Genomic DNA, 26,184 nt, shown 5'->3' with positions numbered 1-26,184 from the left:
CCATTGCAAATTAATGCCTTGTAAGTTAGTCAAATTCAGGAACATAAACCCCCCCCCCCCAACCCCGGTTGCTTCATACAGCTCTTGCGCCACAGGAGGAGGAAGATTTCCAGCAGAGCTTGGTGGAGGGTTTCTTAGTTTCTGCAGAGCAGCTCTTGGTCCATAGACTTGTGCTTGAATTGATGCCTAGAAGTTAGTTTTCTTTCAAATTAAATATTCCATTCTGCCACCTCTTTTCAAAGTATCCTCTTTTTTCATTAAAAAAAAAATGTAAATCAAGCACCAGCCTCTTTCGTAGGAGTGGCAGAGGCTGAAATTCCTGTTGTTTTGGCTGCATTTCTTGCCTCTTTGCATCTTCTTCGCTGGCTCCCTTGTCTTCCAAGCATCAAACATGAGATACGTTTCTCCACTGAGGAGACTTGGTCTTTATTAGGCTGCTATTCTTAGTCTGAGCTGCCTGTCTGTCAGCTGCTGAGCTGCTCCAAGTTGCTGCTCAGCATTTTAAGACAAGCTGCAGTTGATGACAGCGAACCCGAAAGTGCCTCTTTAGGCAATAGCCGGCACTTGCACGCCACCCTCCCAAATCTCAATTCTGTTGTGTCATCTCCTTTCTTGCTCAAGCTGTCCATATTCTCTTCTGATTCTTCAGCTGCGAGTTCTCGCAGACGAGGAGACGTCTTCTGTTCCTTTTGTATTTTTGCAGGGGCTCTTGCAATAGGATTCTGGTCTGTCGTAAGACTTGGGATGTGGAGATAACACAGACAGAAATAATTTCAAATACGTTAACTTCTTAGGAGAAAAAAGTACCTTTGCAGTTATGTAATTTGCAAATGACAGTCTTGGAATATCTAAAATCTATCTTCAACTGTAGGTGTACATGCACAGTATCAGTGTTTTCTTTTCAAAATGTGTAGGTTGGTTGCTACTTTTCCTGACACTGTCAGTTTTTGCTACCATATGTTCTTCTTTTGCAAAACCTTTAGCACTGTTAACTTAGCCTAATGTAAACAGATGAAGTTACATGTTATATTCCAAAATACTAAGGTTGTAGAGGCACCTCCTGAAATTACACTTGTGTTTAGTCTTTCCTAAACTATGCTGCAAGTTCTACTTGTCTTACTTTTTCTTCCACTTGTTTGTCTTCAGAAGAAAGATATGAGGAATTTCCAGTGCCAGAAAAAAAAATACTGTGAAAAAATGTGTTATGACTTGGGAATTTCAGATTCTGTTGGTGTCTCCAGACATCAGGCTTTGTCAGGCAGTGCATGGCAGTCTCTTCATCTGATGTTGTCTCTTTCTTGTAACTAGGATGTAAACGCAGGTGAAGGGAGCGAGTTCACTGACAGCGGGATTGAGGGAGCAGCCACAGATACCGACCTCCTTTCTAGACGCTCCAATGCTACCAACTCCAGTTACTCTCCGACGACCAGTCGAGCGTTCATTGGCAGCGATAGCGGGAGTAGCTCAACAGGTGATGGCCATCGCCAGGGTGTGTACGAGAACTTCCGCCGGGAGCTGGAGATGAGCACCACCAACAGCGAGAACTTGGAGGAGGCCGGCTCTGCCCTCAGCGATGAGCAAAGCAGTGGTACCCTCAGCTCCCCAGGACAGTCCGACATCCTCCTGACGGCTGCCCAGGGCACGGTACGGAAAGCCGGAGCTCTGGCAGTGAAAAACTTTCTGGTGCACAAAAAGAATAAGAAAGTGGAGTCGGCCACGCGCAGGAAATGGAAGCACTATTGGGTTTCCTTAAAAGGTACAGAGCGAACGTGCAAGTGTTCCTTCAAATAGGCATCCAAGTTGTCATGTGGGATATATATTAATGCAGAATTTGGCCCATAATTCAAAGTCTGGAGGTTGTAAATATGATTTAGTGTTTAAATACTACCGGTTTACAAAGACAGGCTCCAGTTCTACAAGGGGCTGTATTTATAGCAGCTGCTTGGGGGCCTGAATGTGTAATGAATTGTTTTCCATCTAAGACAAGTACACATATGCTGCTCCCCCCCCCATTAAAAAGCAAGATAAAGAAACCAATAGCGTAGATTCTTAACAAAGGCTGGCATGAATTTCAATGTAATTAATAAGAAGTATCAGGAAATGTCCCTTATTTTTCAGAGTAGGGTTTTATTTAACAGTGGGTGACAGGCGCACATTGTGCCCTGCGTGTAGTCAAAGTCATATGACTGTGCTGCGACTGAAGCAGGGTTCATACCATACCACAAATGCTACTGGCACCATCTAGGATGGCTTCTCTGGTCACTGGATATTTTCCTTTAGGAAACATGTCTACTGCTTGCTGATAAACTAAATAACCTGCTGCAGCCAGCACGGATCAGATAATTGAAGTTCACTAGAGACGATGGTGGCTGCCAGTGTGCGTTCAAGCAGGAGACTTATGTTTGTGCACCTTTCTACAGCGCTTAGTGTTGTTGGTTTCTGATTCTCCAACGCTTCTATCTGATTCAAGGATAAAAAAAAAAAAGACAGGAGAGTTACAGCACAGCATGAGACGTGGAGAGGAAGCTGTGGTTTGGTCATCAAGACTGGCCTGAGACTTAGGAGACTTCGACTCTGGTTCTCCAGCTCATCTGCTGCATGTGGTGGGCAGTCACTTCAGCTCAGAGCGCTCTGCCCTCCCACTGACTTCCGTAGCTTTTCAGGCCACCAACTCTTTTCTTTCTGTATCTTTACAGATTCTGGTAGGATGGTGCTCTGATTTGGGGTGTGAGTACTTGCAAATGCAAATGAGTATTAAGGGAGCAGCAAAGATTACGGCTGGCCTCTGAAAGCAGCCTCCAATTAATCTTTGTGTAGCAGCAAAATGGAAAGCAAAGTTTGCCGTAACTGGGACCTTCCTTTTCCCAGCTACAACTGACTTGATCTGTGATTCAAGTAGGAAAGTGTCAGAAGAGGGCGCAGCACCAGGCCACATACCCTGATACAGATGGTATTACCCAAAAGTTTAGAAGGCTGAAAGCCCTGTCCTTCCTGCAGAGCGTTGGAAGCAGTATTGTAATACTAAAAAGCATGGTGTGTGCTAGCTCTTCCCTTGTTGGAGGGACTCGGGAAATAAATAAATAAATAAAAAAAGCCAGCTTGGCTGGGTGAGAGGGTAGAGGGAAGCCCTAATCTCCTTGGAGCGGGGACCCTGTGGCAGGAAGGTCTTGCTGTGAAGGGCCGGTAAACAAAGGGCCATCTGGAAGGAAAAACGGGAAGGATGAGCAGAAAGGCAATGTTATTGTAAAGCACTTTGACTCAACTTGAGTGTTTGCTCTTTAGATTGCTGTGCCTTTAATAGTGTCAGTATTTAAACGAGGCTTTGAAGTTAACAGCTGCTTTTGTTTGTCTGCAAATAGTTTTCTGAGAGGCTGAGCTGACTGGGAAACAGTGCAACACTTTGCACCAAGAGGACTCTCTTCGGTGGGAGAAGATCAGTGTGCCAGGTTTAATTTAAAGCAGTGTAGATGATGGTGAAAGGTGGGAGAAAACTGAGGCAGAAAAAAAGGAGACCTAAGGCTACAGATTTGCTACACCTTTTTTCCAGAAAATCATATTGTAAAGGTGATTTTGTAAAACAAGTAGGTTGTATGCTGTCCTCGACTAAAAGGGGTTTTGTTTTCGACTGTGTCACTGTGACTCACCGCTGAAACCTTATCATAGAATAAGGATTTGTTTTGTTCCTTCTTTTCTTTTTTTTTCTTTTTTTTTTGATATGTCAGTCTTCTAGCGAGCACAGCTCCTTCCAGACCATTTTTCTTTCAGTTATTCATCTGCATCCAGTAATTAAAAAACTTGATCTTTGCCTTCAAGGGACTGCAGTAAATAGCAGCTGCAAGAGGCTCACACAAGGCAGTTTAGGTTTGCCTTCGGGCTCGTCTGCTCTGCAGGTCTGGCAAGGCCAGCTCGCAGCTGCGGACTCTGCGAGGGAAGCTGCACTGCCATCCTTGCTTTGGTCACCTTGGTGGGACAGGATGGCCTGAGAGCCTCCCTGTAGAGATTTGTAATGCTTTTTCTTAGCCTGAGCTGCACTTTATCACCCACGATCTTCTTGGCTCATGGCACTCTGTTTTACCAGTCTCAGGGCAAACAAAATGTCCCTGCAGAAGGTGCACCACGTACCTTGCTGTGTGCCAAGGTGCTCCCCTGTGGCGTGGAAATTGCTGGGTTGTAGGGCCGACTGGACTTCTGCTCCTGGTCTCGACAGTGAGGCTGAAAAACATGACCGGGTCCCGGCAGATTAAGTGTTCTTTCTCATCCCTGTGGCAGTTGTAAGGATGATTTGTGCTCCTGATTATTAGCACTGAATAGACATGGGATGGCTGTTGCGTTTGAATGCGTTGCTTGCTAATATCTAATTGTCTTTCTTAGGATGTACGTTATTTTTTTATGAGACTGATGGCAGATCGGGCATTGACCACAACAGCATCCCAAAGCATGCCGTTTGGGTGGAAAACAGCATAGTGCAAGCGGTGCCTGAACACCCCAAGAAGGATTTTGTTTTCTGTCTCAGCAATTCACTTGGGGATGCGTTCCTCTTTCAGGTTGGTTGTGTTTGTATGTTTTATGTAGTTCTCTTTTTCTCTCTTTTGTTCATCTTGTTCATCTCACAGACCAAGGAGAAAATCTTAGCTCTGTTTCAAATCAGTGGAAAAATCCTGCTGACTCCAATAGGTTTGGGATTTTCCTTGGGCCAAGTAAGGGGAAGGATGCAATATATTCCATAAATGCCACTCAAGAGACCCAACACCAAATGTGAAGCACTGTCAAATCTGCTGTTTTATTGCCTGACTGGATCCTCCTTGTGTAGATGGTTGAACTTTGCTGTTAATTCCTTGAGAAATATTGTTACATTCCCTGTAAGAAATCAGGAATTTTGTATTGATTGACAGTGTGGTTATAACACACAGATCAGGCCACCCATCATACAGAACACATGGTGGTGCCTTAAATGTGCTGTAACACTAGCTGCATCTTACAAGAAACAGATATCAAAGATAGGACCTTACAGAGAGGCTGGAGGGGTTTACATGACCAAAAGGTGTTTGAAGTGCGAGAGAGTGTTTGGAACTCCAGATGTTCTTTTCATTTGCAGTGGCTGTTCACAATGCGGTTGCCATCTAATCAAATAGACATTAATCAGGATTTTGCTGTTGTCTGACAGCAGACTGAAATGGTGTATTTTTTTCTTTTTTTAAAATCAGAAAATAGAAATGTCTGTCATTCACAGAGTACATTTTTTAAAGAAAATCCAGAATTTATATCAAAGGCCGAACTTTACCTAATATATTTCACTGCAAAATATTTCTACTTTTTGGTTACTACTATGTTCCTTTCTTACTGCTAATTCTCACTAGTCAAGATTAACATTCTTTTATTTGTAATTACTAGTCTGTGTTGAGGTAGTTCTGTTTCCTCCTCTTTCGATCCAGTTTTCTTCACTGGAGGAATACCTTATTTATTTCGCTTTCCAGTGACAATGTATTTAGAATGTCTTGCCTTCTTAAGCCACAGGCTATTCCATTGTAGGCTGTGCCCCCTGCCATCACTCTCATACTCCAGAACAAATTCTCTAGGTGACCTTGCTGAGCGGGGAGGTTGGACTAGACAATCTCCAGAGGTGCCTTCCAACCTTACTGATTCTGTGATTCTGTGAAATCTTTAATAGTATGTTGTCTCATTGGACCTCTCATCTGTTAGAAAAAAAGGGGCTAGAGTCTCAAACTAGAGCAAAACAGCACAGGTTTACTGACTCAAAGTGGTCTGGTTTACATCCTTGAAGATGCTGAGTATCTGACTGTGCACTGGAAAACTACATTTTTTGTGAACCTCTGCCACTTCAGTTTGATTTTTTCCTCAGTTCATAATGGAATGCTATGCTGCTCCTTTTTCCTTCATCCCTTTCTCTGAGAGGGTAAATGTATTTTGCCACCTGGAGAGCTTCATTCAGGAATTAAGCGTGGTTGCTTATGGACTCAGCATGTATTTAAAAGGCCATAGTACTGCATCACCTCCTGATCTACTGATAAGAATTATAAATTCTTTTACTTATAGTTTTCTAAGGAAAAAACCTTCATTCTCATAAAGTTAATGTCGATGGAGGCTAAATACTGGAAAGGTCACATTCAGTACATTTCTTTTGTGGCAACATTGGGCTTTATTCATTAAGAGCTCTGTGTCATTATGTCATGGGTAGATTTTCATCCAACTTTGTGGAAAAGAGTAAAAGTGAACCTTTTCAAATGAAAAACAATAATTTATGTTGCCTTGTGGAAATCTCCTCTGTTGTGGAACCATGCAACTCTAATGAAGCAGAAGCAGAAGAAAAAGAAGGGATGGATCTGGGGAGAAGGGAAGGAGATCAGCCATAATGGTGGAAATAATGTGCAAGTTATTTTGCTGTAGGGCTTGCTCTGATGGATGCAGAGCAGCTGAGCATGTGTATGTTCAGGGGTGTTACTTAGTTACTAATGTTTTTCACATATAGCACACTTAACACACTGTTGTAGTAGCTGTTGTGTTGAAAAGACACCACAGAGCTGAAGAGGGCTATTTCTATCCTGTGGAGACTGTGTAGTTAGGGAGAAAAACAAGATTGCTTTGTAATGTGTACAAATACCAGGCATCTTGTAACAATCCTTCCCATTGCATTGCATCTAGAGACATCATACACCTCCTACATTATGATTCCTTGCTCAGTCAGTTCTTATCATGCCTACACAAATCCATTACTTGCAAATGTCACATGCATATTCCAGAAGCTCAGAGCAACTTGTGACACCTCATGCTTATATATCAGATGTTTGCAGCCTGTTTACATGGTCCTTCCCGTTGAGAAGTAGAGAGATTCCCCTTGCCCACACATCTACCAAAAAAGTCTTCAACTCTCCTTTTCAGATTTTTTTTCCCTCTCCCCAGAAAGCCCAAACAAGAATTGAATCTAAGGACTTACAGATAATGCTTTAAAGTGGAATAAAATAAAAATATGACCTCTTGCTGTTATGAATTTGCTAGGAGTTAACAGAACATGCCATCTCATTTCAACTCCAGTGGTACTGCCTTCCATACAAAGAATGTCTTTATAGCTGGTGGGGCGAGATTCCACCACCTGACTTTACCCAGGCTGTCTCTTACTCTGCAAATAATTTCTCTAATTTCAGCAGAAACTCCTCAGCAAGGAGGGATCAACATATCTTCAGCAGTGACAGTAAGACATTGAAACCCACATTTATTAATGAGAGCTGGTTTGTATTATTACCTGGATAGTGAGCCTGTTAAAATTAAGCATGGGGCCGACTGAAGACACAAAAACAGAATGGAAATTATCAGTCTTTTCATTGTAGAGCCTACCTTCTCCTTAGGTCTTCTAACCTCAGTTAAGGAAAATGATGTCATTGTGGGACACATGTGCCTCACCTCTTTCAGTCCCACAGAAGTTATGGGAGCATCAGTTTGGAGTTTGGCCTGTGTGTAAGAGATTTTCAGAATCAAGCTTCTATAGGAGTCTCTCCTTAGCTTTAGTAAGCTGCATCCTTTGCTGTTAATTGTGACTGCTAGGAGAGCAATGAGGATGACCTTCTTCATCTGTGATAGCAACTGGAGAATCATACCGTGCTGTCTATTTATAGATCAGCTATCGTCAGAAAGTTTAATTAGAACAAGGTGGCTTGGCACCTTGTTACTTTTTCAGCCATAAGCCAAATACCAGTGTGATTACTGATGAAGGTTGACACTTGGAGCAAGTATGCTGCAACACTGAGTTGGCTGTAAATTTTGTTTTACAACCTACTCTAAAGGGCTGAGGTTTAGTAAGAAAGCTAAGAAGATTTGCTTTTTATTTTGAAAGGCTGGAAAGGGAATGTTTTGAAGTATTTTTCTTTCTGTGTCAAAAGCCTCTAATCAGAATAGTCCTCTTCCAGAAAAATATACTGGTATCCCATGCACCAGCTAAATATCTTCACTCTTCCCAAACTGTCACACACATGCTGAGGGCGGGACAGTACAAGAGCCATAAAAATTATGAGAGCCTGCCTTTAACAATACAGGTCATTTTCAAAGTACTTTGACATCTTCAGAAATGGGAAGGTTCTTTATATGTGCATCGTAGTAAAGCTAGTAGTAGATATCATGGGCGTGTGTTAGGCCTTTGATTTATTATTAACTGTTGCATGCCAAAAAAAAATCTCTCCATACTGGGGCATTCTCTGCCTTAAGGAACTGGGAGTCTAGAAAACGTCATTAAATGAAGAGCTACCAATTATGACACATTACATTGAACAAGCAAGGTAATTCTTAAGCACTTACTGGGAAACACTATACAGCTGCCAGACACAGATATAGGTGTAATTGTAAATGCTGACTGCCTGATGCTGAGCTAAAAATGACCTGCCTAAGAATGATTTTTTATATTACTTCTCTTATAAGTGGATTTAAGGCTTTGATTCTTAAGATCAAAGGGAAATCAAACTCCTTGGAATTGCATTTGTTAATCTCTAATAAATTTTAAAGAGAATCCTGACTTTTTTTCCCCTTTTTCCCTCTCTTCAGACCTCTAGCCAGACAGAGCTTGAGAACTGGATCACTGCAATCCATTCAGCTTGTGCAACTGCGGTGGCAAGGCAGCATCACAAAGAGGACACAGTCAAACTTCTGAAAACAGAGATAAAAAAGCTAGAGCAGAAGATCGATATGGATGAGAAAATGAAGAAAATGGGTGAAATGCAACTCTCCTCAGTAACAGACTCCAAGAAGAAGAAGACCATCCTGGATCAAGTAATCTTGCTTGCTTATGTGAAATAGGCCCCCAGCAAATTATTAAGGCCTTCTTCAGATTAGCTGTGGCTATGTCAGCTCCCTCTCTGCCGTATATGTGTGCTGGCAGAGCACCCAAGTGTAGGTGGGATGTATGCTGGCAGGAGAGTGGTGTTAGCTGCCCTAGTGGCACCACTTCTCCAAGCGACGTATCCTAAGGTAGAGCACAAGTGCTCTTCTCCTGGCACAGCTGCCTCCACTTGCGGGTTTGGCTAGCATCAGGGATGTTAAGTGAGGGCTTTAGGGGAGGGAAAAGCCTGCCAGGCCACAGTAGCAAAATGTCCTAGAGAGGAGCTGGTCATAGACCAGCAAATGCTGCTGTCCTGTTGTCTGAAGTGTGGAAGAGGTTGCTTCTTCTCTGGCAGATGGGTTGAAGAAGCGTTCCCTGGTTCTTGTTTGTTGCGAGAGTCGGCCTTGCCTTATGGCTGCCAACCCTCATTGCCTCTTGTGACTGGTCCTTCCAACTTCAAGTGGACAACTTGGTTGCATTTGGGAAGCAGCAAGCCTAGAGCAGATGTCTCTCCCGCTGTCACAGTGGCACCTTATTTTAGGAAACTAACATACGGCGCCTGCTTCATTAGTTTGTAGCTCTTCTACCCTGGCTGCCAAATGCACTTGGAATGCAAAACGTGGGGAATGGCGGGGGCCTTCGTGTGCTACGCTAAAGAGATTTTGTACCCCCTAGAAACCCGTGAGAAGGGGTGGGAGAAGGGAGAGAGACTTTACCTCTGTTCAAAGGGTTTGTTCAAAGGCTGTCAGTCACAGCAAGAGGATAGAGCAGTCTCTCTGTTTATGTAACTCAATTTTTCAAAACACTTAGAAACTGTTTCCTATCAGCAATTTGAATTATTTAAATAAGCCCTCACATGGGCTGCTTATAGTGCTCTTCCACTGATAAGATTAATTATCCCCAGTGTGCTTCACTTTTTCAAGTATAATAGCAAGCTGCGTTGATTCTTACAGCAGTGCTGCTGTTGCGGCTGCTGATCCAGGGTGCTCTGTTTGTGGAATCTGGGGAGTTTTGGTATTTTGGTTTCTCAGATGCCCTTGATGCATGAAAGAAGCCTCTTAAGGGACTGCTCAGAAGAAATCCTGGAATACAAAGAAAATCAAAAATGGAATTTTAATCCTATTAATTAGCATTGTATCAGAGGAGCAGTTGTCCCATGAGAAAACTTCTGCCATGAACACAAGGAAAAGACTTTATTTTCCATTTAATGACAACTTTTCTAAAAAAAGTGGGGTAAGGAGGGGAGGGAAGAGTGAGGAAGAAGGGGAATTAAGGTTTCTTGTTCTTTGAAAATGAGATCAGCATTGGTAAAAGAGATATATTAGTGGGAACAGTAACATTTTTTCAAGATGTTTATCACAATGTTCTTCCTCATCTCTCTTTCTCTTTTCCTGCATCTCACTCCTCAATCTTTGTTGTATGTAGATCTTCGTTTGGGAGCAAAATCTTGAACAGTTCCAGATGGATCTATTTCGGTACCGCTGTTATTTGGCTAGTCTCCAAGGAGGGGAGCTCCCAAACCCTAAAAGACTGCTTGCTTTTGCCAGTCGTCCAACTAAAGTTGCAATGGGCCGCCTTGGAATCTTTTCAGTCTCTTCGTTTCATGCACTGGTAAGTTTGAACGGAGGCCAGGGGTCATCTTTGCCAACCTGCAAACGGCTTCATGTGTTCAACAGAGAGGTTAAGTCAACCAACAGCAGTCTGTTTCTGTAGGGTGAGCCCTTACCTTAGCATGCAAATTCTGCCTCCTGTGCATCTTGGATGTAAACTGAAAAGCAGATGCTTGCAAGTCCTGGCCTTATGAAAGCAGAAGAACCATGTTACTCATAAAAAAGTGATTTTGAATTTCCAGTTCTGCACTGTAAACATGCTTTCTATAAACAGATCTTCCTGTTACAAGGACAAAGGCTCTGAGAACTGCTGGAGGCAGAGGGTGCTTCTCTGGCTGCTCACAATGAGCCGGTCCCAAAATACAAAGTCTGCGTTTGGGATAGTCTGTATCTGTTCTTTGTATCTTGTTTCCATTCTCCTACTGGCCTAAGCCAGAAAGCTGGATGTACATGATTCTGCAATTTGGAAAGACTAAAATCTGGCTGTGCAGGCTCATCTCTAATGTCTGTGTACGGGGGCTTAATCCAAAAGCCCAGTGAAGTCAATAGGAGCCTTTCCCAGGCCCTCACTGTGTGTTGGCTTAGACTCACTAGGGCATAGCTTGTTTTCTACCATATGGATGAAACTACTGACCAATTAGTCTAATATCCTGCCTCCAGTGATCAACACCTGATGCTCCACAAGGGAGGGGAAATGTGCTTCTATACTACTTATAATGTGACAAGCAAGTCATCAGTTGTTTAAAATGGTTGTTCGAATTTAAATAATGTAACAATCCAGCTCTTTAAAGTACAAGGAAGTGTATTGGAAAGTGGTGGGTTTTTTAATGAATTTAAGTCATGTGGCTGTAGCTTCGGCTTGGGCTCCTGGTGCTTCACAGAAGTAGCTGAGCTCCACTGTTCTGTACGTGTCAGCTGTACCCTTCAATTGAATCCAGAGCAGTAATTCAGTCCGGGCCATTTTTATTCTTTTATATATCAAAAGATTAGCGTCACATCCTGATAATTGCTGGTGGATTTATATTTTTTTAAGTAGCGGTCTGTAATTTGCATTTGTGCTTATTTTTTTGCATCTAGCAAAGCACTGAGTGTTAGCTTGAAAAACAGTCTGCCTCCTCATGCTGGTCTCTCTTGAGAGCCAAGCGAAAAAAAGATATTTTGAACACGTTGTGTTGGAAAAGACATGTGCTTTCTTTTCCTTTAAGCAAACTCTTGTGTCCCCCCTTACCCTCAATAGCATGTAGATGGTGCAGTGAGTCTCAGGATTTTGAGCTGGATGCCAAACAGTGATAGCATGGCACCCTTAGCTCTCCTGAAGATGTTATTCAATACATCAGTATGTGTTAAGTCTGCCAGGTGCCTCTGCAAAAGTGACCTCGAAGTAGAGATAAGAAGCTGCTCACACCAGTCTGGAAATCAAGAAGCTTGCAGTAGTATTTCAAGTTCTCCTTGTCCTTGATTTCTCCACATTCCTGAAGGAGAATCACTGCTACTCACAGAACAAATGTTCTCTGGATGCCCAGGCCAACACTCTGTTGTTCACATCTTTATATAGCATTTGAACTTACTGTACCCCCAAAAAACAGCTTCTCAGCTCCTTAGCTTGGGGCATCGCTCACAAGTTTGGCTCTTCTAGCTGCGTTACGGAATAGCAGTCACATTTTGGTAGTTTTGTGTGTGGGCATCTAGTAAAAGGATGTTCCAGGAAGCGTGTCTCCAAGCCTATAAGGTGACGTGTGTGCCTCGCCATACTTCTTGCACTGATTCTTACCCGCTGTGTCTCTCAGCAGCCCCTTTTCGCGGGAGAGGAGCTCGGTGTCCTGATTCTACCTCGTGATGGGAAATCTGCTTAAACTTTGGCCTAAACACTTCACCTCTGACTAACATACCACTAATTTCTACTAGAGTTTCTGTGTTTGGAAAACACTTCCAAAATATTTGATCTGATAAAAACAAACAGCTTTTCATGCTGAAAGGGTTGCCATGGGCCATTCTTCAAGTATCCAAACTGCTAACACTTCTGGGATTGAACGGATCATTTCACTCATTTTTTTCCTTCTTATGTTTTGCTTACTCCTTACAGATAGCATAAGGAATATGGGATATGGGAATATGGGGCATAAGGAATATATTAAGGGATATACTTAAGGAAGCATAGGTTTTAAATACTTTGATCCATTTGCAGGCCTTTATCTGGCCGCCTAAAAGTTATGAGTCAGTTCTAGGATGCCCAGTGTGGTTTCACACAAAATAGCAAACAGAAGACCAAACTTATTTAAAAAAAAGGGGGAAAAAAAAAAGGAACACCTTCACTGGTGCTGAGGATTTACTGTGTAATGATTATTCTGCTTTAAATTATCTCAGATTAAATGCGGTATCGACCCTTTTACTTTTTGATGTTTGATGTCCAAAGAAATTAGTTGAATTATGGTGGGAGGGAAATAGGCTGGCAGCATCAAAATTGTCCCTGTTGTGAATACATATTGTTACTCTAGTATTTGCCATTTTTTTCCATCAGATTCCACTGTTAAATTATGTAAGCAATGATATGGTGGGATGCTGCAACTTTTGATTTTAAACCATATGGCAATGACAGGTGGCGGCTCGCACAGGGGAGTCTGGAATGAGAAGAAGGACACAGGCCATGTCCAGATCTGCCAGTAAACGGAGAAGCAGGTTTTCTTCTCTTTGGGGGCTGGATACTACCTCAAAGAAAAAGCAAGGGAGGCCAAGCATTAATCAGGTAAGTGGAGTGAAATGTGTGATATTTTCAAGGCTTATTTGTTAGCATGCAGAGCGTAGCTCATGCAGAGAGTCACTTATATCAAGCGCCGGCACATCCAAACTTCAAGTTGCTTGTTTAATCTTTTGCAGTGCATAGTCATCACATTCCACATCCTCTTCAAAAATCAGTTACTGTAATTACAGATAAATATATATAGCAACTCCTGTTCAAATGAGGTTTCAAGTTCACACCTTTTTTAGTGGAATGGGTTGCATTTCTACTGTTTCTACTTTTGCTAGATACTTTCCCTAAGCTCAGGGGTAACAAAGCAACAGTATAAAACAGACACAATTTCAGCAGAAAAAAGTAGATAGTAGTTAGTTTCCTTAAATTAAAGTTTGAATTTGTAGATGATGATCAACATAGCTTAACTTGGGGAAAACTTCCTAACATAACAAAAAGCTTTGTATTTAGTAGAGGTAGTCCCAATTTTGCTTCAGATATTGAGAAAGCATAATCTGTAATGTTCCCACCCAGTCACTCCCCAGATCTTTTGCTAGAAAATGAGTTTCAGCGTGCTAGAAAGGTACTTCCCTATTATTCTTTCCAAACATTCCTAATTACAGCTTTCAGTTTTTGAGAGCTATACCTCATCTAATTGCAGGAAATGTAGGCTTTTATTTTTTTTTTTTATTTTTATTTTTCTTCTTTCACTTTTTTGAGGGGAGAAAAGATTGAAGCATGTTTTGTTTTGTGACCTCTGATTTATTCTTCCTTCTGTTAAAACGGCAGTGAATGTTCTGTTTAGCAGAGAATATGCTGTAAAATTATTTAGTTTGTTTTTAGCGAGACATTAAAAGTTTACCATTAGGTAAACTAGTGGCTGAGCAAAAGCTCTCTGTTTCACTAGAAACTAGCAGATGCCTCCATGAAAAAATTCTAAAGTCTTCGTGCAGGTGCAGTGGCACCCGCATTGCTGGGTACCTCTTTTCCCCAAATCAAGCAAGCCTTGTCCTGAGCTCGGATTCTGTCCGTACTGTGACACTAGGTGTTTGTACCTTGGATTTTTCCTGAACCCAACATTTTTTTCATTCTGTAGAGATAAATGTGTCCTTTATGCTTCCTCCCTCTTGCCTTCCACATGTACACACACACACACACACGCGCATACATGCAGATCTCTCACTCCTCCATAGTGCACAGGGATGAAAAAAGATTTTGCTCCAGATTAAAAAAAACAAAACAAAACAAAACAAAAAAAAACAAATTGGAGAGACTCAAAAGTGAAGTTTTGGAAAGCTGCCGGTATATCTATAGGTCATGTCTGAATGTATTCCCTCAGCTTGTATGTAGTAGTGCACAAAGTACTTGCAAAATCGAAGCAATGCATTCTGAATTCCTAAAGAGAAGTGACCTTTTCCCATCCTGCATTGTTCCTGCCTCATTTTAGGCACAGTATGGTTAATAATCAAAACCAGCAACTTGATTGTAAACCTGTGGTGGTGTGAAATTATAAAACATAACTTTTCAGTTTTAATTACAAGCTTCTGCTGGAATAACCGTCCTGCTTTTATCTCCTGCAGACAGCTGATAGGTAGTGTAGAGCTGTGCACATGGTAGAGTGGGTTGCTGCGTTTTGCAGGTGTACCAGCCTGATGCAGTCCCATGCTGATTTGAGGTCGATCCTGTAAATATTCCCATTCTGTCATTCCTCAGGAGGCCAGTTAATTTGGGTCTTTGACTCATGCTGGATCATCAGCTCTTACTTTGTTAGAGCAGAGTTACGCTGAGCCCAAACTTGTGGTAGTTGAGTGTTTGCTAAGTGCTTTTTGAAAGCTTATTACAAAAACAACCACCAGCTGCAGAGCTCCTCTTCTAAAGATTTCATAGCCTTAGTGGATAAGCCTTAATTTCCCCCATTTTACAGAGGGAGAAACTGAGCACAAGAGGAGATAAAATTTGTCCAACTCAACAGAGGAAATCAATGAAAGTCCTGTAAACGCAATCAGCCTCTAGTCTTTCAGCACTGCAAACCCTCACTAGCTTGTTCTTCACCCTCCCCTTCCTTTTTAACAAGCTGGTATTTTCCTCTTCTATGTTTTTTGAGATGAAAATTTGTATTTTTCAGTTTGATTTCCGTATTAGGCATTAGATACATTGTTCATTCCCCAGCCCTTAAGATACAGCACTTCAATCAAGTCAGGCTGTCCGTACCGGAGATGGTGCAAAGGTGCTTTTGCGTTTTAAAACTGCTTTGTTCTCCTCTTCAGGTGTTTGGTGAAGGAGTTGATTCTGTAAAGAAATCTCTAGAAGGGATCTTTGATGATACGGTCCCGGATGGCAAGGTAAAACACCTGCTCCCCAGCCAGACTCCTTAGCCAGCTTAAATGCAGCTTGGGCAGATGCTGTGGGACCTTGTCAGGAAGGCGGCTTTGCCACGCGGAGAGCTCCGCTGGCAGTGAAACCGCCGCGGCTCGCTCAGGAGGGAGGACAGGGAGCCCCCAGAAGAGAAGCGCACCCGCTGCACACTGCAGGGCTGGCGGCAGCTCACTGGGGATTTGAGCCCATGGTCAAAACGTTTCATCCTGAGACCAAACGGAGGTGCCAGACCCAGAGGGAATATTAGCACTCAAGGGAAGTGCCTGCCCGCAAAGAAGGACCAGGCTCCGCTGATTCTGCAAAATGACTAATTATGGTGGCCATATGGGGTTTTCATAATTTAGCATTATTGCGGCTAGAAAGCGCAGAATTTTCTCTGTCTTGTTTTCATATGCTTCTGTAAGCTTCTACTTTGCAGTAACTGTGACAACTGCTTTCTCTTTGCCCGGCTATAAAACAGCAATAAGACAGTGCCAAGGTGCACAGTCTTCATACAGTGAATGTGGATTTAGCTGCATGAGCCCACTTGAGGCAAATAGATGTTGTGAATCTCCATCATTCTTCAGAGATTCATACCTTGAGATATAACTTGGATGTATAAAACACAGGAAATTCAAAATAAGTGCTAACATGTGCTATTTTGCCGTTCCTAGGTATAGAAACTGTAGCACCTACAACAGTTCTGTTTGTTTTGGATGGGGTAACTGGTACAGTGCATTGAAGTTTTAATTTTAAAGCTCTTTTTTAGCCTTGTTATTGTTTTTGTTACATTCTTAGCATTCTCAATAGCCAGAGGGTGAAATCCCAGGATAAGTACCTTACACTAGTGTAGCTGTGTGGGTGGCATGGGGAGACATACTTTATAGGTACTCAGGTAAAATACAAAATTTTCTAGTTCAGACAAGCCTTTAATCTACATTTATGAATAAAATGTCTTCACTACAAGAGGACTTTATGATGCAGCATATAATGTTCCTTACGCTGGTTACAGATGAAGAGAGAGATTTTATTTTGCTGATAGAGTTGTGATGAATTTTGTCTGTTCAGAGGGAAAAAGAAGTAGCGCTGAGCAGTGTCCATCAGCACAACCCTGACTGTGATATTTGGGTTCACGAGTATTTTACCCCGTCTTGGTTCTGCCTGCCGAACAACCAGCCTGCTCTCACAGTGATCCGTCCCGGGGATGCCACAAGAGACGTTCTGGAAATGATTTGCAAGGTAAAGACTGCGAGCACTCCCGGGAGGGTGGGGAGGCGCGCGCAAACCAGAGCCCTCTCACTTGAACCTCTTAGTGACTTTGTATTCTAGTGCTCAGACCACATGCTGTGTTTGAGAGGTCGCATGATGGAAGAAAAATCTGAATCATACTGAATTATTCAATAAAATTAAGTTAGCACTGCATACAGGAAAAACTCTTACAGCTGTAGCTAGAGTTGACTTGGGTAAAGGAAGAAGGATGTAGGTTGGTTTATGTCTTTCCCATTCTGGATGCTGTGCGTGAGCCTGTGAAGTGCCTCTGCATCCTCACTGTGCTTCTTGCTGCCATCTCTTACCTATCTGCCTGCTCTCCCTCTGTTGGAGAAAAGCCGTTTTCAGGACACTTGTCCCCTGGCTCTGGCTCAGCTGCTGGCCCCCAGCTAGCTTGCTTTTGCTGGAAGCCCCCATGGCCCAGCACTGCAGTCATCTATCTTCCCTGCCAGACCTTGCTGGACTATGGCTGAGGGGAGAGCAAGCTTCTGCCAAGCACTCCCTTTACCCATACCCTCCTCCCTTGGAGGACTGGGATGATATCACCCTTCCCCAGGTGCCAGGCGGTCCCCATTTCCAGGTGTCCTTCCTCCTTCCTTCCCCTGCTGCTTCCTCCCGCCCCCGGCAGGCACGGCATGGGGGAGGAATTTCAGAGAGAAAACAGCAGTGGAAGGAATAGGAGAAGTTGTTTGTGTTTGTTGTCTGCATTGCAGAGTCACATTTGCCTTGTGTAGGTGGCAGGAGGGAAGAGAGAAGAAAGCTTTTATGTGCGTTTTGAAAGGGGGGAAAAAAACACCTAGATTTCTTTACAAGATGAAGTATCAGAGACATATGGCCATTAAAAGAGTTACAGTGCAGCAGTGAAGTTTGAAGCTTTGACAAATTAAATATAAGCTTTCAGTTCTGGCATCCACATAATGTATATTTTCCACTAAGCAGCTAACTGCAAGCTAGACCCAACTCATGTCATGAGCTGTTCTGAAAACTGAGTCCTCTTTTTGTACAACAACAACAAAAGAAGAGAAAACATTTATTGCTATTAAGAGCTTAACTTTGGGGACTTTTAGAACATGTTGCATATATTTCTAAAGAAATAGAAGGTGAGAGAAAAGCGTTTGTTTAGAATAATTACACCATGTGCTCATCTCTCTGCCAGGTGCACTGTTAAAGACTGCTGCAGCTTGTGAAAGCTCTTTATTGTAGTCAGGAAAAGATGACATTTTTGGAGAGAGACATACCAGGGAAGCTGGATGACACATTATTAGTAATGTTTTATTTTTAGGATTTTGTATTTTCCCTTGGATAAGATGATTAACTGACTGGGCCAAATCCTTAGCTGGTGTAAATTGGTGTAGCTCCATCACTTTCAATAGGTATCTGCTGAGGATCTGGTCTCTCAACTGGTTTTTGGTTGTTGTGGGTGGTGTTGTATAAGGCAATGGGGAGGTGGGTGAATGTTTGTTTTTCAAAAAGCTGTTATCTATTTCTTTCCTATCTGTTAGAGTTTTCATTCTGGAAAACACTGATGGATGCATTCTTTTCTATAGCAATTAATAATCAATCTCTTTCTTCTGTCTCTTGCATTCAGCTCATTTTTTCCCCTTTAAAATCTGATCCACATCATTTCACATGAGTTTGCCATCTGCCATCTGAGAACCAGTCAAATTCTGGTACAGTAAACATTTCAAGATCTACATTTCATATAATCCTCTTCATGTTTGTAGATGTGGTTAAATCTATCCATGCTGTTAAACTGAGCTTGATTATTCAATGGGGGAACATTAAGTGCACTCAAGTCACTTTAGAAAATGTGTTCTTATACTAACATTGCTGCTTGTTATTATATAGTGAGTTAGGTTTTGGAGGCTGTTCTGTGACACTTTTATTATTCAAGATTAGTGTGGGGAGATTCTAAAGGATATTTTGAAGTGGCTTATTGAAGATTTCTCTAAAGATTTAACTAATAACCTCATTTGGAAGGCAAGAAAAGTCGGTATATATGCATTAAATTGATTCCTGTAGGTGACACCTAGCAGTGTGAGCACGTGTATATGTACTACTAAATTTTGCATAATGGTATGTCTTAAAATTCAGTACAAACACACACACTGCATGTGGATTTAGGCAGAACCCGTATGGAGAGAACAGTACCAAAACTGGATCATGGAAGACTCCATGGTGTTTAGTTTTTTTACTGAGCTGGGTAAAAAGTAAGAGAGAAGTTGTGTTTCCTCACAATTTACCTTTTTCAAATGGACTCTGTGTGAAAGGCAAGAAACAGATTTCTCTTAAGTCTTTGGATATGTGCTCAAAGTCTCTGATAAGTTACTTAAGCATGACGCTTTATGAGCTTACTTTGATTTTGATCTGGCACATCTAGTAAAAAGACTTGGACCACAAAGATGCAAAATGGGAGTAATATGGTGGGATCACTCGCGTGTTTCTATGCTGCTGTCATTTCAGTGCTAATGAAAGGGTTTCCCACATCAAGCTGAAAGAATGTGCATTTAAGTTACGTTGGGATAAGGAGGGCAGGAATTCCCAAAGATGGGAGCACCGTTTGTTACGAGTCCCTTTGCATCCTGATCCTTCGCCAAGGCAGGAGGCCCTTGAGAGAATGACAATCCCAGCCATTTCGGACCTGTCTTAAGTCAGCCTGAATTGCCCTCTGAGGAGCCTACATCCCTGCTTTAGCAAGATGGGAGCCTAAATGGACAAATAGTTCAGATTATGTGCTGAACTTCTACACTGATGGAAATCTGTTGAATTGGATTGCACCCCAGACTGTAAATTCTTCTTCAAGAGCATGTCAGTTAAGCTGTTGAGTTATGCTTTAAATGGGATTAGCTGCTTAATGTAGTGCAGACATAGCCAAAGTTATTAGGAGAGAAATAAATAAACCAAGACACCTACTTGGACTGCTAAAAGGTGCTTTGGGTGGTCTCAAAAGGATATTAGTATCATTAAAGCTGTACTGTTTCTGCTCCCGCGTTCCCACATACGGATACAGCTAGACTAGCAACAAAAAAGAATGGCTAAAGAGGGACATTTAGGGCTGTCTAGCTGTGTCCACTTTAAGAGGACCTTGTCCTTTCACTTCAGTAGAAAATTGTGCCCCTATTTGAAACACTTTAACTAATGTAAAATTTCTAGGTAGCAGGTCTCACCACAGCTATACAGATTTTAATTAACGAGATGTTATGGCTCATGTGCTGTACCATTTCTACTTTAATGGTGATGACTTGCATTTCTCGACTTGGTTGAGGTTGCGCTGCAGTGGATAAATGGCATCCACCACAGCTAATGGTGTTTCTTGGAGTAAGTGAATGGCTCAAAATACAGGAGTTTTATTCAGTGACCCCTTTAGACAATACTGTGCTTTGGAATATATCGGCGTTCTAGTACCGCATCTGTCATCTTTGTATGTGGCTCCCTCCTAACGTCTAAAAAGGCCAGCACGAGGTAATTTTCTCCTAAGCAAATGTCCCTGCAAAGACCCATGCGAAAATGGGAGCGTTGGCGCTCTGCTCCAGGCCTGATTCAGTGCCCATATCAAAGCAGGCAGAAGGTCTTTCACTGACTTTGGCAGACTGTAGATCAAGCTGACTGTGGGGAAAGCTGCTCTTTCGAGGTGGTATCGGAGCGAGAATTGAGGAGCGCGTTGCAGGCATACGTGAGCCCACCCTGCCGGCGCCCCGGGGCGGGCGGCTGCTCTGAACTGGAGGCCGTGTAGCCGCCGGGGGGGCTCACGCCATGCCTCCTGGCCATGCGGGAGGGCAGGTTAACTGGGGCTCTGTGCCTTGCTAGTGCAGCTAATGCAGCTTCTGGCCTGAAGCTGTCTTGCACCCAAAAGACTTGAGGCCCAGGCTGCATAAATTTACATCCCCCTACAACAGATTGTGATTTGTACTGGCCTTCTAAATAGCCCCCTGGCACACTGAAAAAAGGTCTCTTTGCATGTTCTCTGTGATAGGAAAGACGTTCAGAATTGCTCTTTGGAAGCTACAGCAATGCTCAGCTATGGGTGGGTGCCTTCTCTGAACCCAGAACTTTATTAGATTTCATTTAACGTGTCAGCTTAAATCTGGCCGGTGGGTGGTTTGCTCAGTAGCCCCGTCTGGCCATATCGGAAGGTGAATGCAATGCAGCATATGTGAGAGATCCTTGGCACAAGAGCCCACGGGAAGACAGAGTTGAGTGGTAGGAAGAGGCTGCTAGGTTGCCTGCTTCCTTTTTTTGCTACTATATTCCTTCCTTATAATATTTTTCCCTATCAGTTTTGTTTTAAATGACTCACTCAAGCATTTCACATACTTTCAGTGAGACTTATCAGAGAATTTTCCTTCTGACAACAGCGGTGCAATCTGTGTTTTTTTATCTCTTCTCTTTTTTTTTAAATTTAATTTATGTGCAAGACGTTTTTGTGTCTGACTGTTTGTGTCTATGGATGATAAACTAATCAGACCAGCAGCTAACCTAGGACTCATATGTATCATTTTTGAACAATTAACACTATTTCTGCTTCCCTTTTATTTCTGGGACATTTGTATGTCTGTGCATGTAAGAGAGGAAGGTGGTAAAAATGGTCAGTAAACAATGAGTGAAACTTGGGAAATGTTTTTCTAAAAATAAGAAAGAGAAAAGAGGGGAGAGGGTGAGGATCTTCTATATTCAGCTATTTTTATTTTGGCCATTGATTAAATTTTAAATTGCTGTAATTAACCAGGTATTTGTCCAGATTACGGAGATTGTCCCATTTCGGATACTCAGTCCTGTATAAGGAGACCTTGGTCTTTGAGCTGACCGTGTTTGAAAGTCGCAATATGCAGAACGCAGCAATAGGCCTGTCGGCAATTTTTTTGTGGTAGCTCTTTTCTATTCACGGGCCAGTCCAGACTTTCAGAAATGTTCAGCGTGTTCTGAATATTTGCGGAAGGCTTTGCTGGGTCGGTGTGTGATCTTTTCCACAGTCACTGCTGCCCATTACTCATAATCCGCGCTGTGTGATCAGTCAGCTGAGTCCCGGTGTGTCATCTTGGCTTGAATCGGACGAGCGAACCTTTAAAAAAACACGAGGCCAACAGAGAATGAGTTGGAAATAGTGATGTTCTTGCATGAGTTTTCAGATGGACCATTGCTTTTACTAAAGCCTAAGAAACTTTAGAGATTTCTGAGTAGAAAATGGTAAGAGAAATGTGTAAGACATGGTAATGGGATTCTGAAAGTGACGGTGAGGTGAATTTACCTGCTGTATTTGTGAATCGCTTTGGGGTTTTTCCTTAGCTTTAGTCAACAGTTTATGAACTTCAGAAAGTAACTTCTGAATGACATCCTTTGTGTTTATCATCTTTCTAATGTGTTTTGATTACACACTGCATTAACCTCTGCTTAAATTGAGCTTATTATTCGTGCTGAGAAAAGGTCGTTAACATCTCCCAGACCAAATGCCATCTCCTCAGCTAATTATAACTAATTCATTAAAATAGCGTGACCTGTTTCCACTGGGACATAATCCAGTATGCAACTCTTGGCTTCTTTAACTTTTTAAAGCTAACCTATCCTGTGCTGTTTTGAAATTAGAGGACATATACAGGTATTTTTATATAAACCTTCTTGAAATTTTCCACGCCATACCTACTTGTTAAATTATGAAGAAGCTAAAAACCAAAACAAACAGGAAAAAAAAATCTCCTTTTACATTTTTTTATTGTTAGCAGAACATTTATTTTCTTCCTTGCTATTTTAAATGCACTTATGTACAAAGGAATGCTCTGATTATTCTGCTTTAATCAAGTTTGCTTAGTTTGACAGTAGCCTGGGATGGAGTGGAAGTGCCAAATAAGCAGAACTGAAGAGGCTGCATAGAGTAATAGCGCTGCCCTTGACAGGAACATTTAATTTCTGGGGAAGAAGAGAGTGTTCAGGTTCCTGTTTAGGTCAGGAAATCCTTAGACCTCTTACGAAAGATGGTGCTGGGACAGTCCCACCTCTTTCTTTCTCCCTGTGACTGCCTCTCCATTCTGTGACTGTAGATAATTCGAGACATTGCTTTTCTCTTCTAAATCCTCTTTTCCACTTCTTGCAGACCCACCAGCTGGATCACTCCGCTCACTACCTGCGTCTTAAATTCCTGATCGAAAACCAGATTCGATTTTATGTACCAAAGCCAGAAGAGGATATCTATGAACTGGTAATGCTGCATTCAGAGCAAAATTAAATGACACTTTGTAGGATGCTATTAATTAGTGTTTGTCTGGTATCTGTAATTTGCAGAGTTATGCTTTTTTACTTACAATTAGAGTGCTCTGCTGGCCATAGCAGCTTGGCCTACAGTAAAGCAGTTTCCCGACACATTCCATCCTCAGGAAAGAATTGGTGTTTTGCTTGTGCGTGTGTGAGGGTCTCATTTGCTTTATAGTCACAGCATTGAGGTCTGAATATTCCTTGTTTAGATTTCTTTGTCTGACTTTTTAAAGGGGGTTTAAGTGCGTAAGTTGTTGTTGTTGTCTTTTTTTTTTTTTTTTTTTTTTTTTTTTTTCCTAACTGGGAAGGTAAAAGTTGAGGTTAAAAAGCTCTGGAGTTGTGTGTGAAAATATGCTTTCCTAATTGCTTCGGTCAGATGTTTTCATATCATGCATCTCAAAAGCAGACTTCAAAGGAATTCTGAAATGAGAGATGAAAAAAAAGACCAAACAGAGTTAGTGTCATGTTTTAACTCTATAATTTTAGACATGCACACTGTAAAGCTTTTTAAAGCCTTTTTTATTGGTAGCTGTTTTATTTATAAAAAGCAAAACTTTGCCAATTATGGATGCTCTTGTTCATTTAATAATTAAGTTCTGGGGTTTGCCGTTATCAGTGTTAAGAAAAAGAACCGGTGAGAAATAGTGTTAGTGGAGCACTAAAACTGGGAAATTAACACGAGCTGGGAAGAATTAAAACTTAGAGGAGACAGATTTTAACTTTCATTGCCTCGAGGAACTTTTGTGACTTTTCTGATGCTGAGGGACTATAGAGTTGACATAATCATCAGTTACTGTTTATTCTGCAAAATGTAAAGTTAAGCCAAAACTCTACGGTGGGAGAGACTCTGTGCATGCTGAAAGATCATAATATAGATAAGTACTGTCAGATTGTACCTAACCTAATATCATGAAGACAGCTTCCATTTGTGTGATTGCCTGTTTGTATGTGTGTGGTTATGTCATAGGAAAATTTGAATTACTTTTATTTAAGTGTTTGATTAAATGACTCTCTTGCAATATGATATAATAACACGTGCATTTTTGTACTCTCCTGAATGGCTGTTCATAGTATCATTTAATGTTGATGTCACCTTGCTAGAGCTACCTTCTTCTAATAAAGTGCTTTTAAAGTACATTACTGCAGAAAAGGTAAACGTAATTTCTTAAGACGATATTCCTTTTCTTGCAGAGCAAATCAGCTGCTGAATTTAAGTCAGAAATGGAGGTTAAATATCTATTTTCATTTCCTTCTCAAAACATTATAGGTGATGCTTTGTATTCTAACATCATCTTTTAAGAATTCACAAACTCACTTTATTACGTGTTAAAAAATATCACTAAGGGCTCAGGTGGAGGGTATTTAGCACTGGGTATTCTACCAGGCAATAATACCTTTAAGTACCTTTTATTGTAAAATAAGTGCTGGAATGTTTTGGCTGAAGCTTTGCGTGCCAGACTTTCTACTTTTGGTAAGATTTAGGTGGCACTGTTGTGTTAAGCAACCCACTGCTTTAATTACAGCCAGGAGACCGAAGGCCTCCCCAAAGATCTTGCTGGTAGGATGAGGCTAGGGTGAAGGCACTGGAGCTACTGCCCTATACTGTTATTAAATCTGCCCGTGTGGAGCAAAGATGAGTTGGTGCCTTCCTTGTCCGAGGCAGGGAGACCGCTTTGGACTGTCGTCCTTTGGAGTAACACCATCACCGTCTCCCTGCAGAGACCGGTGGTGCCTCCAGGGCCGTTGGAGGCACAGCGTCAGGTGCCGTGGCCTCAAGTATCCAGCTTGCCTCCAGCGTCAGCAGGTCCTCGTGGCCCAGAGATGTAAGCGCTGCTGCCCGGACCAGCGCTCTGGTTTGCATGGCTCAGCTCAAGCCTGTGGATCCCAGTTATTTGCCTCTCTTTTTGTAGAGATTCTTGCTTGAAATGGCACTTTGGGATGTGGACGGTGAGAAGCTCCCATGTCCTTGTCACAGCACGAGGACCCTCCCCACTGGCTCCAGATCATGCAGGATAGATGCTGCTCCTCAGGATAGCTGCCTTCATTAGATGCTGCCTGGATCAGATGCAGTTCTTGTTCTGAAAATACTGTGTCTGAAGAATCAGTGGAAGTCATTTTTTTCTTCTTTTTTTTTTTCCTTTTTGTCTTTTTAAAACCTCTGCTGGAATCTGATGGTGATTTTTGTAAATATCATTCAACTGTTCTAAAAGTCTTTAATAATAGATTCCTATACTTGAAAACTACATTTTAACCATATAGCTAATAAGGCATCCTCATTGAATTTTACAGCACTGCTATATACAAAAATTTAATTGGTTATATGATTACTCTGTTGTACATAACATTTACAACTAAACACATGCATAAGTATCAATAGAAGCTGGAGATAAAACTAATATTTACCTGAGGGCTCCCAGTCACCTGTGGGTGTGATTTTTTTATTATTATTATTTTTTCCAAAGAAGAAAGGATGGTTTGATACTTAACTTCTGGCCTGTGCTATGGAAAAACAACTTCAAACCTGTGCTGTGCCAGACTTCATATATGACTTAGGGTACGTCAGGGCTGACTGCCAGAGATGTCAGGTCAGAGCCTCTAAATATCTGGCCCAGGTGACTTTGTCTGGAATAATGTAATTTCCCCATCTCAGATGGTGCGACAGGCACCAATTCAAAGGTATTTGTTAGAACTGGAATGGAGTACTATATGACGCAAGGCACAAGAATGTAAGCGATTGAAAAGCACAGTTCCTGTTAACTTAAGCTGCAAACTCTGATGAGGGGATATAGCCCTGCAGAAGTGTTGCTTAGCACCTGAAGGGCAGAGTGAATTGGGACTGTATGTTTAGGCTTCTAAATTATTACTTGGAGCTGTGAATTTGTTCTGGTCTCCCAGTGAGGATGTTTATGATGATTTCAGAGGTTTGGGGGGATATTAAAGGTGCAACTTCTTGCTGAAAAAAAGAACTGTATATAAAATCTGAGAGTCTTATAATTAAGAAGTAGATTTAAGAAACAAGGTTCCTCTATGCGATTTTAGGACTATAAAAATAATTAAATTCCTGCAATGACTTATTAAATTAATATGAGCAGCAAATGTTAAATAATGACTAGTTATTAAATACAGAAACAGGATTGGAAGCCCTGTTTCTTGTGCGC

At 41.8% G+C, this 26,184-nt stretch overlaps 1 protein-coding gene across 4 annotated transcripts in view; it reads left to right on the top strand.

The window, feature by feature from the left end:
• TIAM1 (TIAM Rac1 associated GEF 1) overlaps window positions 1–26,184 on the top strand; it is an 84,025-nt gene that overhangs the window by 14,715 nt on the left and 43,126 nt on the right. For 2 of the 4 annotated variants that reach the window (XM_062573210.1, XM_062573183.1), the window contains exons 2-9: window positions 1,309–1,756; window positions 4,372–4,544; window positions 8,548–8,772; window positions 10,247–10,432; window positions 13,028–13,174; window positions 15,427–15,501; window positions 16,583–16,753; window positions 22,869–22,973. In XM_062573210.1, the coding sequence (XP_062429194.1) occupies window positions 1,309–1,756; window positions 4,372–4,544; window positions 8,548–8,772; window positions 10,247–10,432; window positions 13,028–13,174; window positions 15,427–15,501; window positions 16,583–16,753; window positions 22,869–22,973 (1,530 nt within the window). The remainder of the gene's footprint in view (window positions 1–1,308; window positions 1,757–4,371; window positions 4,545–8,547; window positions 8,773–10,246; window positions 10,433–13,027; window positions 13,175–15,426; window positions 15,502–16,582; window positions 16,754–22,868; window positions 22,974–26,184) is intronic. The other 2 variants (XM_062573193.1, XM_062573200.1) reach the window with 2 other exon arrangements.

Source organism: Rhea pennata, chromosome 1, assembly GCF_028389875.1.
Source record: "Rhea pennata isolate bPtePen1 chromosome 1, bPtePen1.pri, whole genome shotgun sequence".
Lineage (NCBI taxonomy): Eukaryota > Metazoa > Chordata > Aves > Rheiformes > Rheidae > Rhea > Rhea pennata.
This window is presented reverse-complemented; position numbering and strand designations above follow the sequence as displayed.